The sequence below is a fragment of the Halichoerus grypus genome, chromosome 8 (genome assembly GCF_964656455.1).
Source record: "Halichoerus grypus chromosome 8, mHalGry1.hap1.1, whole genome shotgun sequence".
Taxonomy (NCBI): domain Eukaryota; kingdom Metazoa; phylum Chordata; class Mammalia; order Carnivora; family Phocidae; genus Halichoerus; species Halichoerus grypus.
Window position 1 is genome coordinate 149,517,187 of NC_135719.1, and position 16,072 is coordinate 149,533,258.

At 41.6% G+C, this 16,072-nt stretch overlaps 1 protein-coding gene across 17 annotated transcripts in view; it reads left to right on the forward strand.

The window, feature by feature from the left end:
• MARK3 (microtubule affinity regulating kinase 3) overlaps positions 1 to 16,072 on the forward strand; it is a 116,849-nt gene that overhangs the window by 60,000 nt on the left and 40,777 nt on the right. For 16 of the 17 annotated variants that reach the window (XM_078054256.1, XM_078054258.1, XM_078054259.1 and 13 more), the window contains one exon: positions 15,969 to 16,017. The exons of the other annotated variant lie outside the window; for it this stretch is intronic. In XM_078054256.1, coding sequence (XP_077910382.1) covers positions 15,969 to 16,017 — 49 coding nt within the window. The remainder of the gene's footprint in view (positions 1 to 15,968; positions 16,018 to 16,072) is intronic. 17 annotated transcript variants of the gene reach the window in all.

Genomic DNA, 16,072 nt, shown 5'->3' on the forward strand with positions numbered 1-16,072 from the left:
TTTTAAATAGGTTAAACTTAGAGCATGGCATGGACCCATTTGTAGAAAATCAAAAATTGGGCACAAATTAGGCCTTTGGAAGAGAATCATACTAACAACAGTAACAGCCAGAATCACAACCCCATACTGAGTGTTTGTTGTGTGCCAGGTACTGTTCCAAGCTTTCCACACATCAGGCTCCTTCAATTGTGTGGGTACCAGGGTTCCAGGAAGGTCATGTCACCTAGACTGAGTGTTAGAGCCGGGCTAGGGCCAGGTATTGTGCTCCAGAGCTCAAATTCTTTTTTTTTTTTTTTTTAAGATTTTATTTCTTTATTTGTCAGGGAGAGAGACAGAGGGAGAGAGAGCAGCAGGCAGAGGGAGAAGCAGGCTCTCCCCTGAGTAAGGAGCCCGATGCTGGACTCGACCCCAGGACCCTGGGATCATGACCTGAGCCAAAGGCAGCCGCTTGACGACTGAGCCACCCAGGCGCCCCCAGAGCTCAAATTCTTAATGACTGTGCACAGCACCTACATCACGCATTGCCTTTTTTCCACATCAGCCCTGTGACGTAGCTTTTTTTATCTATATTTTACAGATGAGCAGACTGAAGTTTTAACATTTTGCACCTTGTTCAGTCATCCAGTGAGGAAGTGACTACATTAGTGTTAGAACCTAAAGCCCTAACTTCCAATAGTCTTGTTCTACCATGTCCCCTTGGGAAGGAATCAGGCCCAGCCCCTTCCTTATGGGGATAGCAAAGGAGCATACTGAAGTTCAGCTTGCATATGGTGGACACCCAGTAAAATCTGTTCTTTATTAAGTGCCAAATTTATTTTAACACTAAATTAATATCTTCTCATATTACCCTGATTTTTGACCACCAGAACCTGGGGTTTTTGGGAGTGGGAGAATCTCTTTGTCTTGGAAATATTTAATCATAAAAATCCACATTGCTGCTGCTCTTACTTTAAATTTTTAAAAACTGGGGTGCCTGGGTGGCTCAGTCGGTTAAGTGGCTGCCTTCGGCTCGGGTCGTGATCCCAGGGTCCCGGGATCGAGCCCTGCATCCGGCTCCCTGCTCAGCGGGGAGCCTGCTTCTCCCTCTCCCTCTGCCTGCCTCTCTGCCTGCCTCTCTGCCTTCTTGTTCTCTCTCTCTGTCAAATAAATAAATAAAATCTTAAAAAAATTTTTTTAAAAAACTGCTTAATTTTATTAATCAGCTCAAACTAAGCAATTATTTAAAATTCAGTTTTAATTTTTATTAACTGCTTTACATACAAAAAAGTTAGATGTTTATAGTGTAAATATTATAGGAAATGAACATCCATTTACTTCAAGAAATGGATCATCAGCAATACCTATAAATCACTCACACTGTGGCCCTCTCCAACTTGATTCCCCTTCTTCCTTTCCCACCTACCAGGTAACCACTAACAAGAATTTTGTGTTGTTTTCTTGATTGTCTTTATAATTTTACCTTATATGGAGTCTCATCAAAATAGTGTAAAGGTTTTTTTATCTTTTCCAAAAATATTGTAAAGGTTTTAAATACTATATAAATGTAATCATATTATATGTATCCTTCTATTTGCTTTCTTTTGCCCAAATTGTGTTCCATGTTGACATATTTAGCTAATTCACTTTCTTTATTATGCTCGTTTTCATGATTATATAGTGTTCTATTACATGAATATACCATGATTTACATATGCATGGTCTCTGGTTCCGAGACCTTCAGATTGCTTATAGCTATTTGTATTACAAACATTGTTGCTGTGAGTTGTCCTGTATGTATCCTGGTGCACTTGTGTAAGAGTTTCTTAATGATATATATCCAGTAGTAGAATTATTGGTTCACAGGGTCTGTTTATTGGAGCCGGCCAGATTGTTTCCAAAGCAGTTGTGTAATTTATATTCCCACCAGTAGCATATAGGAGAAAGTTCAAGTAATGTCACATCCTCATCAAAATTTGAATTTGTCTGATATTTAATTCTTGCCAATCTGGTGGATATAAAAATAACATTTCCTTGTGATTTTTATTTACATTTCCCTGATTACTGAGGAAGTATTACATCTTTTCGTATTTTTACTGGTTTTTGTTTCTTCTGTGAAGTGCCTCTTCAAGTCTTTTGTTCAGTTTTAAGAAATTCTTCCATATCCAGGGCCATAAAGATACTCATCTCTATTATCTTAAAGTTTTTATAATCTCTAATCTCATCTGACTCTGAGATCATGACCTGAATCAAAATCAAGAGTCAGCTGCTCAACTGAGTGAGCCACCCAGGCACCCCTACATTTTATTTTTAATAGTAGAATGGCATATGATAAATAGAACCTCAAAATACATGCCAGGTAAAATCTGAGCTAAATTAACAAACACTAGGGCACCTGGGTGGCTCAGTCATTAAGCGTCTGCCTTCGGATCAGGTCATGATCCCAGGGTCCTGGGATCGAGCCCCACGTCGGGCTCCCTGCTCCGCGGGAGGCCTGCTTCTCCCTCTCCCACTCCCCCTGCTTGTGTTCCCTCTCTCGCTGTCTCTCTCTCCCTGTTGAAAAATAAATCTTTAAAATAAATAAATAAGTAAATAAAATAAATTAACAAACATGAGTGACAAAGGAGACTTGACCTCTCTCAGGCCATGCATGACACATTAAGTAGGAAAAAAGATACAGATCTTAATATACTAAGTCTATATTACAACTTTGTGCAGCTTTTTTAACACATCCCTTTCTAAGGAGATGTTATAACTATGTGCCAGGATTTAATGTAATAACTATTGAAATTTATGATGGCTACAAGGTAAATGATTTCTTCAGGGTTGAGCAGTACATATATGACTATAAGCAGTGGTTCTATTAATATGATTAATAAACCTGACTAACATCTTTCTAGGCTACATTTTCTTCTTCTTCTTCTTCTTCTTCTTCTTCTTCTTCTTCTTCTTCTTTTCCTTCTTCCTCCTCCTCCTCTTCTTCTCTCAAAATAAATAAATTAAATAAATAAATAAATAAATAAAAGGAAGTGTCAGAATAGAAGACTAGAGAACAAAGAATTGAACTTAGTTTTGTCAGATGGAGTGTGTGTGTGTGTGTGTGTGTGTGTGTGTGTGTGTGTGTGTAATGTTTAATAGATATAGCAAACCAGAGTGAGCTGAGACCAGGCCTCTAAGAGCAGGAGTTAAGGGCGGAGGTAGGTAGGCTAGTAGCAAAAAGAATCATGCTGAATCATGCCACAGGATTCAGAAAGCTTAGAAATAAGTTCTCCTAGCTCCTTTTGTGGGTGGGGTTACAAGTAGAACTAGAAACAGAAGGATAGGCTGAAAATGTATATGCAAGGGGCCTATACCACCTCCCGGTTAGGCAGCTGCCCCTTCTCTGCCCCCAGTAGAAATGGGGCAGTTCGTTTTCTGAAGAGGCTGAATCAGAGAGCACCTAAACTTGGGGACCCCATACCACAAACAGGGACCCACTGAGTGGTGAGACACTCTTTCTCCACTCCCTTTCTTTGCTCACTTCCCAGAACTTTGTTAGCCCTTCTATATTGCCTGAAAAGGAAATAGGAGATTTTTTCTCTGGGAAAACTGACTTAAAAGAAAATACAGATAAAAACAGTTGGGGCGGGGTGCCTGGGTGGCTCAGCCGTTTAGCGTCTGCCTTCGGCTCAGGTCATGATCCCAGGGTCCTGGGATCGAGCCCCGCATCGGGCTCCTTGCTCAGCAGGGAAGCCTGCTTCTCCCTCTCCTACTCCCCCTGCTTGTGTTCCCTCCCTTGCTGTCTCTCTCTCTGTCAAAAACAAAAAACAAAAAACAACAACAGTTGGGGCGCCTGGGTGGCTCAGTTGGTTAAGCGACTGCCTTCGGCTCAGGTCATGATCCTGGAGTCCCAGGATCAAGTCCCGCATCGGGCTCCCTGCTCAGCAGGGAGTCTGCTTCTCCCTCTGACCCTCCCCCCTTTCATGTGCTCTCTCTCTCTCATTCTCTCTCTCAAATAAATAAAATCTAAAAAAAAAAAAAAAACAGTTGGGTGTGGGGCACCTGGGTGGGCTCAGTCAGTTGAGCGTCTGCCTTACGGCTCAGGTCATGATCCCAGGGTCCTGGGATCGAGCCCCGCATCCGGCTCCCTGCTCAGTGGGAAGCCTGCTTCTCCTTCTCCCACTCCCCCTGCTTGTGTTCTCTCTCTCGTTGTCTCTCTCTCTGTCAAATAAATAAAATCTCAAAAAAAAAAAAAAAATAGTTGGATGTCTTCCACAGAAGCTCCTTAATTTCTGCCCACTAATCTTGTGGTCCAGCCCTCACATACATAACACTCAGTACAGAGCTTTGGTGCCTCTCTTAAATATGGAAATATGGGAGGACAGCCAGGAATCTCCAGATATTTGAGAATAATCAGAGACTAAAACAAACAGGAATAAAAAAGAAAAACTGAAAGAGGAAACTAGACTACTTTAAAAAAAAAAAGGAAAAGGAAAATTACAATTTTTATTTCCAAAGATTTAAAAAAGAGGAAGATAGTAGTACAACAACAGTCATTATATTCATGAAAGAAGAATATGATGCATTGAAAAAGGACCATTGAGGAGAGGGTAATTTATGGTTTTGGGAAGAAAGTCAGTAAAAGGGTTGGAAAGTAAAGTCAAGGAAATCTCTCAGAAAACAATATACAAATTTAAAGACTTGAGAATTAAGGAAGATAAGATATAAAATTGAAGTATCTACGTAGGAGGTGTAGTTTGTGATAACGTGGAGTGGTAAAAAGAACTGAGGATAGGAGGGGAAATTATCAAGGAATAACAAAAGGTAGTTTCCCAGAACTGTGGAACCTAAATTTGCAGCTCAAGAGGCTTGGTGTGCCCAGTGCGAACATGACAAAAGACCCACAGTATATCTGGAATGAATGCTAATGTACCACAGATACTAAATCTCTGGTACATTAAAATTTAAATACATCAAGGTTAAGGAGAATGAAGAGGAAAAATTAGGTCACAAACAGAATTGTAACAAAATGGCATCATACTATTCTGCATTGCTTTAAGCTCAAAGATAATGGATGGGGGGCGGGGGGGGGGCCTGGGTGGCTCAGTCGTTAAGCGTCTGCCTTCAGTTCAGGTCATGATCCCAGGGTCCTGGGATGGAGCCCTGAGTCGGGCTCCCTGCTCGGCGGGAAGCCTGCTTCTCTCTCTCCCACTCCCCCTGCTTGTGTTCCCTCTCTCGCTGTGTCTGTCTCTGTCAAATAAATAAATAAAATCTAAAAAAAAAAAAAAAAAGATAATGGATCAAGGCCTTTAAAATTCTGAACCAGCTGGATAATCACAGGTAAAATATTGAAATTGGACCCCTATCTTAACACCACCCACAAAAATTCACTCAAAGTGGATTAAGGTCTTAAATGGAAGACCTAAACCATAAAGCTCCTGGAAGAAAACATAGGGGAAAAGCTCTTTGACGTTGACCCTGGCAATGATTTTTTGGGCATGACACCAAAAGCACAAGCAACAAAAGCAAAATTCAACTAATGGAAGTTCAGAAAACTTAATGCACAGCAAAAGAAACAGCCAACAAAATGAAAAGGCAATCCACAAAATGGGAGAAAAATATTTACAAACCATGTATCTGATAAAGGATTAACATCCAAAATAGATAAGGAGCGCCTATAATTCAATAGCAAAAACAAACAAAAATAATCTAATTAAAATGGATAAAGACCTAAAAAGACATTTTTCCAAAGAAGACATACAAATAGCCAGTACGTCCATGAAAAGGTGTTCAATGTCACTCATCACCAGGAAAATGCAAATAAAAACCACAATGAGATATTTATCACCTTATATGTGTTAGAATGGCTGTTATCATCAATGCTGGTGAGAATGAGAAATGGCAACCCTTGTGTGAGTGGTGGAAATGTAAATTTTACAGCTGCTTATGGAAAACAGTGTGGAGGGTCCTTAAACAATTAACAGTAGAGCTGCCATGTGATCTAGCAGTTTCATTTCTGGGTATATATCCATAGGAAGTGAAATCATCATCTTAAAGAGATATCGGACCTCCATTGTTCACTGCAGGATTTTTCAGAATAGCTTAGACATTGACACACATTAAGTGTCCACAAATAATGGATAAAGAAGATGTGAGATTACTTATGCACATGCAGAAATACATATTTTCTACATAATATTCCATAAAAAGGGGAATCCTGGTATTTGGGACAACATACTTTGAGGGCATACTAAACAAATCAGATGGAAAAAGACAAATACTGTATGATCTCACTTACATGTAAATCTTAAAAACTAAACTCCTAGAAGCAGAGTAGACAGTGGTTGCCAGGGGTTGGGGGTGGAGGAAGTGGGGAGATGTGGATCCAAAGGGTACAAATTTCCCAATTATGAGATGGATAGGTGCCAGGGATCTCATGTACAGCATGGTGACTGTGGTTAACAATACTGTATTGTAGGGGCACCTGGCTGGCTCAGTTGTTAAGCGTCTGCCTTCGGCTCAGGTCGTGATCCCAGGGTCCTGGGATTGAGCCCCGCATCGGGCTCCCTGCTCGGCGGGAAGCCTGCTTCTCCCTCTCCCACTCCCCCTGCTTGTGTTCCCTCTCTCGCTGTGTCTCTCTCTGTCAAATAAATAAATAAAATCTTAAAAAAAAAACAAACAACAATATTGTATACTCGAAAGTTGCTATGAGAGTAGATCTTAAATGTTCTCACCACCACCATAACAACAACAAAATGGTAATTATATGAGGTGAAAGATGTGTTAACCAACCTCATTGTGGTAAAGATTTCACAAAATACATATGTGTTTCAAATCATTACATTGTATACCTTAAACTTACACAGTATTACATGTCAATTATATCTCATTAAAGCTGGGGGGTGAATTTTTCTGAGAGAAAAGAATCTAATCTAGAATTCTTTACCCAACCAAACTGTCAATCACATGTGAAGATAGAATCAGATATTCTGGGGCACACGGGTTTCACAGTTAACCACCCATGTCCTTACCCTTCCTCAGGAGATAGTGGTGGTATATAGTTCACCACCACAAGAGAGAATACCAAGAAAGAGAAAGCATAGGGTTCAGAACAGGAAGTCCAACAGAGTGGGCCTTGAGAACAGGACAAAGGCTTCCAGAATATGAAATATCTACAAAGGAAAAAAATTACTTAACTCTTTGAAAGTATTTGAAAAGAGATTTACACTTCTGTCGCAGAGTTTAAGGATGAATTAGTAAAGTGAGGGATACACAGAAAACTTAAGTGAACAGAATTATTGAGGCAGTATTAGCTCCAAGGAAACCAAAAATCAATCAATAAAAAGGATAGAAATGCATTCCTGGTGTGGCTGTAAATAATGTTTATACATGGGGATGGAAGCTGGTACAGCCACTCTGGAAAACAGTATGGCGTTTCCTCAAAAAGTTAAAAACAGAGTTACAGGGGCGCCTGGGTGGCTCAGTCGTTAGCAGCTGCCTTCGGCTCAGGTCATGATCCCAGGGTCCTGGGATCAAGCCCCACATCAGCTCCCTGCTCAGCGGGAAGCCTGCTTCTCCCTCTCCCACTCCCCCTGCTTGTGTTCCCTCTCTCGCTGTCTCTCTCTCTGTCAAATAAATAAATAAAAATCTTTTAAAATAAATAAATAAATAAATAAAAACAGAGCTACCCTACTACCCAGCAATTGCACTACTAGGTATTTACCCAGAGGATACAAACATAGTGGTCTGAACGGGCACCTGCACCTCAATGTTTATAGCAGCAATGTCCACAATAGCCAAACTATGGAAAGAGCCCAGATGTCCATCAACAGATGAATGGATAAAAACAGTACACACACACACACATACACACAATGGAATATTACTGAGCCATCAAAAATGAAATCTTAACCATTTGCATCGACATGGATGGAACTAGAGGGTATCATGCTAAGCAAAATAAGTCAGTCAGAGAAAGACAATTATCGTATGATTTCACTCATGTGGAATTTAAGGAACAAAACAGAGAATCATAGGGGAAGGGAGGGAAAAATAAAACAAGACGAAATCAGGAAGACAAACCGTAAGAGACTGTCAACTATAGAGAACAAACTGAGAGTTGCTGGAGGGAAGGTGGGTGGCAGGGATGGGGTAACTGGGTGATGGACATTAAGGAGGGCACATGATGTAATGAGCACTGGGTGTTACATGCAATGGATGAATCACCGAACTCTAACTCTGAAACTAATAATACACTGTATGTTAATTAATTGAATTTAAATAATATTTATACAATGTAAACAATAATTTAGCCAAATGCTCTGAGAACTGATTAGGAGGAAGGAGGGAAGGGACATGGGGTGGGAGAGCCAGGTCTTCATTGCCCATGTTAAGAAATCTGTGGATAATGGGGTGGGGGAAGGGACTAAACAAATTGATGAACTGCAGCACAAGCATGCTATTTAGGAGTCTTTTTTTTTTTTTTTAAGATTTTATTTGCTTATTTATTTAAGAGAGAGTGTGTGTGTGAGAGAGAGATTACAAGCAGCGGGGAGGGGTAGAGGGAGAAGCACATTCCCCACTGAGCAGGGAGCCTGATGCAGGGCTCGATCCCAGGAGCCTGGGATCATGACCTGAGCCGAAGGCAGACGCTTAACCGACTGAGCCACCCAGGCGCCCACATGCTATTTAGAAATAAGGCAGCAAATACCAGAGTTGAAAGTGCTTGCCAGAGTAGGTAGCTATAAGAAAACATCTAAAATGGAAAATCAAGGAAGCGTTATATTCTGGCTTTTTAGAAATAAGTAGGTAGGGGCGCCTGGCTGACTCAGTTGGTAGAACATGCTGCTCTTGATCTTGGGGTTGTGAGTTAAACCCCCACACGTTGGGTGTAGAAATTACTTTAAAAAATAAAATCTTAAAAAAAGAAAAAAGAAAGCATGTATGCCCTTTGTCCCCCGTCCTGTTTCTAAGAATCTACCTTGCCAATACATTTGCATGAGTGTACAAGTAATATATACCTGTGTATACAGAGGGCCCCCCTTTTCCAAGGGGGTCATGTTCCAAGACTCCCTATAGATACCTGTACCTGTGGATAGTACCGAACCTATATAATACTATGTTTTTCCTGTACATACACACCTATGATAAAGTTTAATTTATAAATTAGGCACAGTAAAAGAATAACAATAATAACTAATAATAAAATATGGGGCCCCTGGGTGTCTCAGTCAGTTAAGCATCTGACTCTTGAATCTGGCTCAAGTTCTGATCTCATGGCTCATGAGATCAAGCCCCGCGTCAGGCTCCCCACTCAGCAGGAGTCTGCTTGGACATTCTCTCCCTCTGCCTTTCCCCTGCGCATACTCTCTCTCTCTCTCTCTCTTTCTCTCAAATAAATAAATCTTTTTTAAGAAACCTAATAATAAAATAGAACAATTATAGGGGCACCTGGTTGGCTCAGTCAGTTAAGCGTCCGACTCTTGGTTTCAGCTCAGGTCATGATCTCAGAGTTGTGGGATCAAGCCCTGTGGCATCAGGGCTTGATCTGCACTGGGCATGGAGTCTGCTTGAAATTCTCTCTCCCTCACCCTCTGCCCCTTTTGGCTATATAGCCAAAAGAATGCCCCCCCAGAAAAGAACAATTATAACCATATACTGTAGTAAAGCTATGTGAATGTGGTCTCTCAAAACATTTTATTGTACTGTACTTATCCTTCTTTTTGTGATGATGTGAGATGATAAAAATGCCTTCGTGATGGGGTGAAGTGAAGTGAGGTGAGTGAGGTAAGCTTTGTGATGTAGTGTTAGGCTGCTACTGACCTTCTGGCCATCCATCAGAAGGAGGATCGTCTGCTGGATTGAGGTTGATCACAGGGAACTAAAAGTGCAGAGAAGGTTGGAGGACAGGGGACTACTGTACAAGGATATTCACTGTGATGTTAACAAAAATATGTCAGTAACCTACATGTCATCGGTAAAATTCTAGTTAAATACATTGTAATACACCCGTATCTGTCATATCTCCATGTCTGTAGACCTCTCTTCCTGAGTGGGAGAGGTCACTGCTTTTGGCTAGTGTTAGACAAATGGTCTTTAGTAATATTGTTAATAATTATCTTATCTCCCTTTCATTTGTTAACTTTCCTAGTCTGTTCTTTATTTTAAGATATTTAATGTCGAGGTGATTCTGAGAGTGACTCGGATCTCTTTACCTGCCTTAAGTTTTAAGTTTTGCCTTACAGCATTGGCTCTCATATTTACTTTACTTCAGAGATACTCCCTGGAAGACTTACTTGCCTTTCACCCCCTGGCAGCCTCCACCCACATGGTGAAAAGGGATAGGAAATGCTCTTCTTGTTAAGAGTGATCAAAATACAGCATTTCCAGCTACCTTGTCTTTTTCAAGAATTCCCCTTTTAGCCAAAACAAACAAACAAACAAAAAAACAAAACACCTTTTCTTTGTTCATTCTCAACTCTTCTTAAAAATCAGATTAATTGAGGGAAGGGAGGTAGATAATACAATTATGTGTCTTAAGGTTCAAAGGACAGAAAAAGTATTGAAGGAAAGGTCTTCATTCAGCCTTTGACTACCAGCCACCCCGGTCCTGTCCCTGGGACAACCAGAGGCATCATTTTCTGTTTGTCCTTCCAGAGATATTCTGTATATAGAAAAGCAAAGACATAGTTTTCCTTTTTTACACCAACGCGTTTTCTTCACAGTTCCTTCTCCATTAACTCTGTGGGCTTTTGCCAGCCCCTCTCCCTCAGTTTTATCTGAGAGGGTCTTTGATTTGTTCTTTTGTTCAGCAGAGCTGGAATAGCAGTGTAGTAAGACAAAGGCACAGAGGTTTCTGCACAGTGAAGAGGAAAAGCAGGTCCATCATCCTTCTACCTTTCCTTCCTGAAGCACCCTCGAGATGCTCCAGGACCTGGGATGCTGTTGGTGAATAGACTCTGGGCCCCACGTGTAGGTCTGTCTTAGGCATTAGACTTCAGTGTTTGGATTTCATTCTGTCTCTCTGGCTGCCTTCTTCTCTGAGAGTCTCCATTGTGGGCCCCAGTTCTTTTGTCTCTGAAATGTTTGCTTTTTGGTGTCCTGTCTTTTCATCCTGCACAATTAGGCAGTGTTACTTCCTTCCAAGGATGCCATCTCTGTGCTGGTAATTCTACAGAACATACCTCTATCCCAGCCTTTTTTCCTGAGCTCCAGACCCAAATACCATGCACTTTCACTGGCCTAAAGCGCCCTCACACTCCATGTCCAAAAGCAACTCCGTCTGCCTTGCTGCAGCCTGTCATGTATGTCTTCTCTGTCTCAGAGTGGCACCCAGACCCACACAGGGGTATCAGTGCCCACTTGGCCTTCCTCTCCTTTACCCCCTGAATGTTTCCTGACTCTGTCTCCTTCTCTTTATCCGAGACTGCTGATAATTACCCACGAATCTTAGATTTATAGCATGGCTATTTTCTGTTCAAGAAGAGGGTGGTTATTATGTTTACTTCATTATTTCTAACACGTAAGTTGTCATTCAGCCTGTCACTCTGCTGCCATGAAAAGCACAGGCTCTCAATGTCACAGCCTGGTCCTTCTGTCTTGTACCTATTATATATCTGGAGAGGGGAGTCTGAATACTTTCACCATCATGATTTAGGTAACAGTTTTATGTGACCCCTCCCATGTTCTTTTTTACATGCTCACTTTACTTTTTTCATCGTTTGTTAAATTGTCTTTTTCCAAAGATAATTCCTGGGCATCCCAAGTCCTGGTTGTTGGGACATCTCTTTACTCTGTGGTACTGTACATTTGGTGTCCTTGGTATTCTGATCACAGGATCCCGAATCTTTGCCTTCGAACATGTTTGTTCTCCTCCTGGGTACTGGTTCCTAGAGGACTTGAAGATGTTAGGAGGTTGCAGATTGGTCAGTGAGGAGAGAATTCTTGCACTTCATATATTTCTGTGTTACCTCATTTTGTTTTTTACAACTAGCATCTGCATAAGATTGAAAAGGAATGTAAAGAAGTTGAATTAAGATAGAAGTAGGTGGATTTAAGTGTCCTTTTGTAATAACAAAACTTTAAAAAAAACATGCCCTATAATCCTAATAGGGACTTCCCTAAAATTTCATGCCTTCTCTTCAGTAAGTTACTTCTATCCAAATTTAACTATCTTCAGCTATGAGGTTCATAGTTGATACAAATATATGAAATCTCTGCCATGTTGTTGTGGGGTTTTTGTTTTTTGGGGGTTTTTTTCCTCTGTCTCCCCCAAAATGTCTGGCATTTTTATCACTTATATGCAGATTGTCAACTTTTAAAAATTGTGCCAGTGCCCGTCTGTTGCTCTGGAATTTTCTGTACCAGCAGCTTATAATCTATCAATGAATTTACTTGTAAATTTCGAAGGCAGCTGCATGGCATCATGAGATGAGTGTGGACCTTGGAGTCAGTAAACCGAGAGTCCTGGCTCCAGCACCTACTAGCTGGGAGTCCTTGGACATGTTTCTCAACTTGCTCAGTTCTCCTTCCTATGCATCGGCGGTGATCACAGCCACCAGACAGAGTTGTGAACATGAAGTTAGATCATGGGTGGAAGCATCTAGCTCTGTGCTTCAGGCACAGTGGAGACCTAACACCTCATAGCCGTGGGCTTCTCGCTTCCTCTCCACCTCCTTGATTAACTTGCTATAGATTTATTAACTACTTTCTGCCTGAAACACAGTTCTGATAGAGGTAAATACGTAAAGTTATTTGGTAATATCCTGACACTATCCTACTAGGGAATCTGAGGCTATTCTTTCTGCCTCCAGAATTCAGCTTGTACGACCCATCCCTCTGTCTGGTGCCGTTTACCTTTCCTCTGTGTTCTCACAACACGTGCCTTGGTGTGACCTCTGCTGTAACGCATGGGTTGTCTGTAGTGTGTCAGTTACCAGCTGCTCTCTAACAGATTACTCCAGAACTGAGCAGCTGAAACAAAGCCATTTGTTACCTCATCATTCCTGCAAGTCATGTGTTTGGGAGTGACTTAACTATGTAGTTCTGGCACAGGTACTCTCAAGAAGTTTTGGGTGAGAGCCACAACTACAGCATCTGAAGACTTGATTAGGCTGGTGGGTCTGCTTCCCTCTCACCTGGCTCTCCTGAGGGGCTGCAGCTCCTCACCAACTGTGCGCATGAGGCCTCCGTACTTTGCCATCTGGGGGTCTGTCCATCGAGGTGTTTAATGTCCCCATGACACACAGCGAGTAACCTCTGAGAGCAGGGAGGGAGCCATAGGACCTAGTCATTCTCTGCAAGTCCCCCACCATCGCCTCTACCTTACTCTTTTCGTTAGAAGCAAATCACTAAGTGCAGCCCGCACTCAAAAGAGAGGAATATGAAGTACTGTCTTTTGCAGGGAGGATTGTCAAAGAATTTGTGGACATATTTTAAAACCACCATACCTAGGGTGCTTGCTGAAAGTAATATTCTTAATCCCACTTCAGATCTAGCAAGAGGTAGGGCCCAGGGACCTGGAGTTTGCACAAACACCCTTATGATTCTGATGCAGGTGACCTGAAATCCACACCTGGAAATGCATTGTTCTGCCAGAGGTATCACTTGGTCTTCCTTAAATAAATAGTCTTAATTGGCCACACCATATCTTTGCTCACATATATAAAGCACACATAGCTCATTTTTTACTGTGGACATCTTTTTGAGTCCTGCATGAGTCTGGTCACCTCCATGGTACCTGCTACCCCAGACTAAAGTGAGCTCTGCCTTTCTTGAATTCCTGTAATATCACATCTTTTCCTGCCGTGTGGCTCTGATTACTTTGTTTCCTTGCTGCCCTGCTAGTAGGTATTTAAAAATGACCGCCTTCGTTTGACCTGCTCTCCCACCAGCAGAACGGTGACAGCTCTGCACCAAGCGTCCTGCTCCTCAGGGTTTAAAAGCGGGGTGGGCATCAGAATGCGAAGGAGGCTGCTCAAACCACACTTCTTGGTAGTTAGTACTTCATAGAGGCATTTATCAAACAAACGAGTTCCTGTTGTGTGCCAGGCTTGGTTTCAGGTATACAGTAGTGAAAGGAGACCAGTGTGCCTCCCCCCACCCCACACGGATGACAAGGCAACAATGAACAGGTACACAAAATGTATCTTTATACTTGAAGGACATTCTAGAGAAGAAGCAAACAGACCACTATGATGTAAAATAAAGGAGATCTTCTTAGATAAGGTTTTCAGAGAATCTGCTTGAGACTACAAGGACAGAAAGGAGAAAAGACTAAGGAAAGAAAGAAGTTCGAATGTTCTGATACCTGAGAGGAATCAGGGTGGCTGGAGGAGTGTCACGTTGCAGGGAGAAGTAGAGGCCACCATGGCCATGGTCTGCGTTTTATACTAAATGCAGGGTCCTAACGTGTTGGTATTGTATCCAACTTGGAGCTCTCCTACTTTAGCAGTTGTGGAAATAACTGGGACATTCAGATTATAAGCTACAAATTCCACTATAATGAATTGGAAAACAGGGTTTCTGTGTTGGCTTGACAGAGGGAAACTAAGATAAAGAACTCAAGCCTGAGCAGTGGTCAGGGTAGCTGTCTTCTCATCTCAGAACATAAATTGTGAGAATGACCACAAAAGCAACAGGAGATATTTGTGTTGGAGATAAAAGTGCTCCAGCCTTTAGAGAAGATCCAGTATTCAGGAAAGGAATCTTACTCATCTGACTCCATGTTTTTAAGCTCTGAGATCAGTTTAGAGGTCAGATACGTCCATGTCCATCTCCATGCTCTTAGTTGTTAGGTGCTGATTCAATTCTAGATTAGATGTGGTAGATGGGACAAGTGCAGTAAGACCCCTGTGATTTCTCCCCAGATTCCTTTCCACATAGCCAGCTGTTCCTCCTCTTCCCAAGTTCTTCCCAGCCCGTGCCTCCCATAGGTTATAGATACTGGGTGTTGGGAGACCTTGGTTCTGGCCCAATTCCCCGCAGAAAGAGAGCAGGACCTTGGGAGATCTTTTCCTCTCCTTTCCTGGTTTCCACTTGTTTGCAAGAGGTTTGGATAAGATGGCCTCTAAAATTCTGTTATTTTCTGAGATCTTCTGATATTAGCCTAGGCCATAACACCATGACTTTCTTGTGCATTCACAGCACATGTTTATACAACAACAGTTTAATATTTCTCCTTATTCTGTGTGATGGCTGGGCAGCTCTACCAGTCTTACCTGGATGGTTTTTCTTATGGCATCCTCTGGGTTCATTTGTGTGGCAGCATTCAGCTGACAAGTTGATGGGGCTGTGCTCAGGTGGGACAGTGGGTCTTTCCCTACATATACTCTTTCATCCTCAAAGAGGCTAGACTGACCTCTTCATATCATAGCAACATCATTCCAAGACAGCAAGCGCCGGATACGCAAGCATTTATCCACCCTCTTCTTGCTGGATGGATGATATCAAATTTGATAATGTTTCATTGGCCAGAGCAAGTCACACAGCCCATACAAAAATGTGAACATGCGAGGCAGGACTCATTAGGACCATTAATTTAACAGTCTGCCACAACTGCCATGCTAAATTACCTGTCTTCTCCAACAAGGATTTCCCAAAGTGGTTTTGAAAAAATCTTCTCCTAGAATTACTTGGAATTATCAGTCCTAATACACTCATGGTGTAGTTCATTAGGACTGTACACGGTTGGATTTGCAGTAACTACCCCTGGGTAGGTATTGAATCAGACTGAGTTTAATCACAAACTATTCTTGCCTAAATCTGATCTTATATGTTCAAGATAGCAAAATATAATTAAGATTGTGGTATCATCCTCCTCTGCAACTTCTGCTTTTCCAGGAGCTAAAACTGAAGCATTTATAGCTTCTCTGGACTTTCATGCTAGTGTTAGATGCAGACTGTTGAACATTACCAGTGGGTCAGTTATCTAAGAGAAGATTTAAATTTGTATCGCAACAGTGGAATAGAATGTTTAATAACCTGTGTTGGGGAATTATGTGTTTGTTTTTCAGCTCTTCAGAGAAGTAAGAATAATGAAGATTTTAAATCATCCAAACATAGGTATTTTCTGCTTTCTTAAATACTTTTGGGTCTAAATGCATTCCATTTGGGGTCT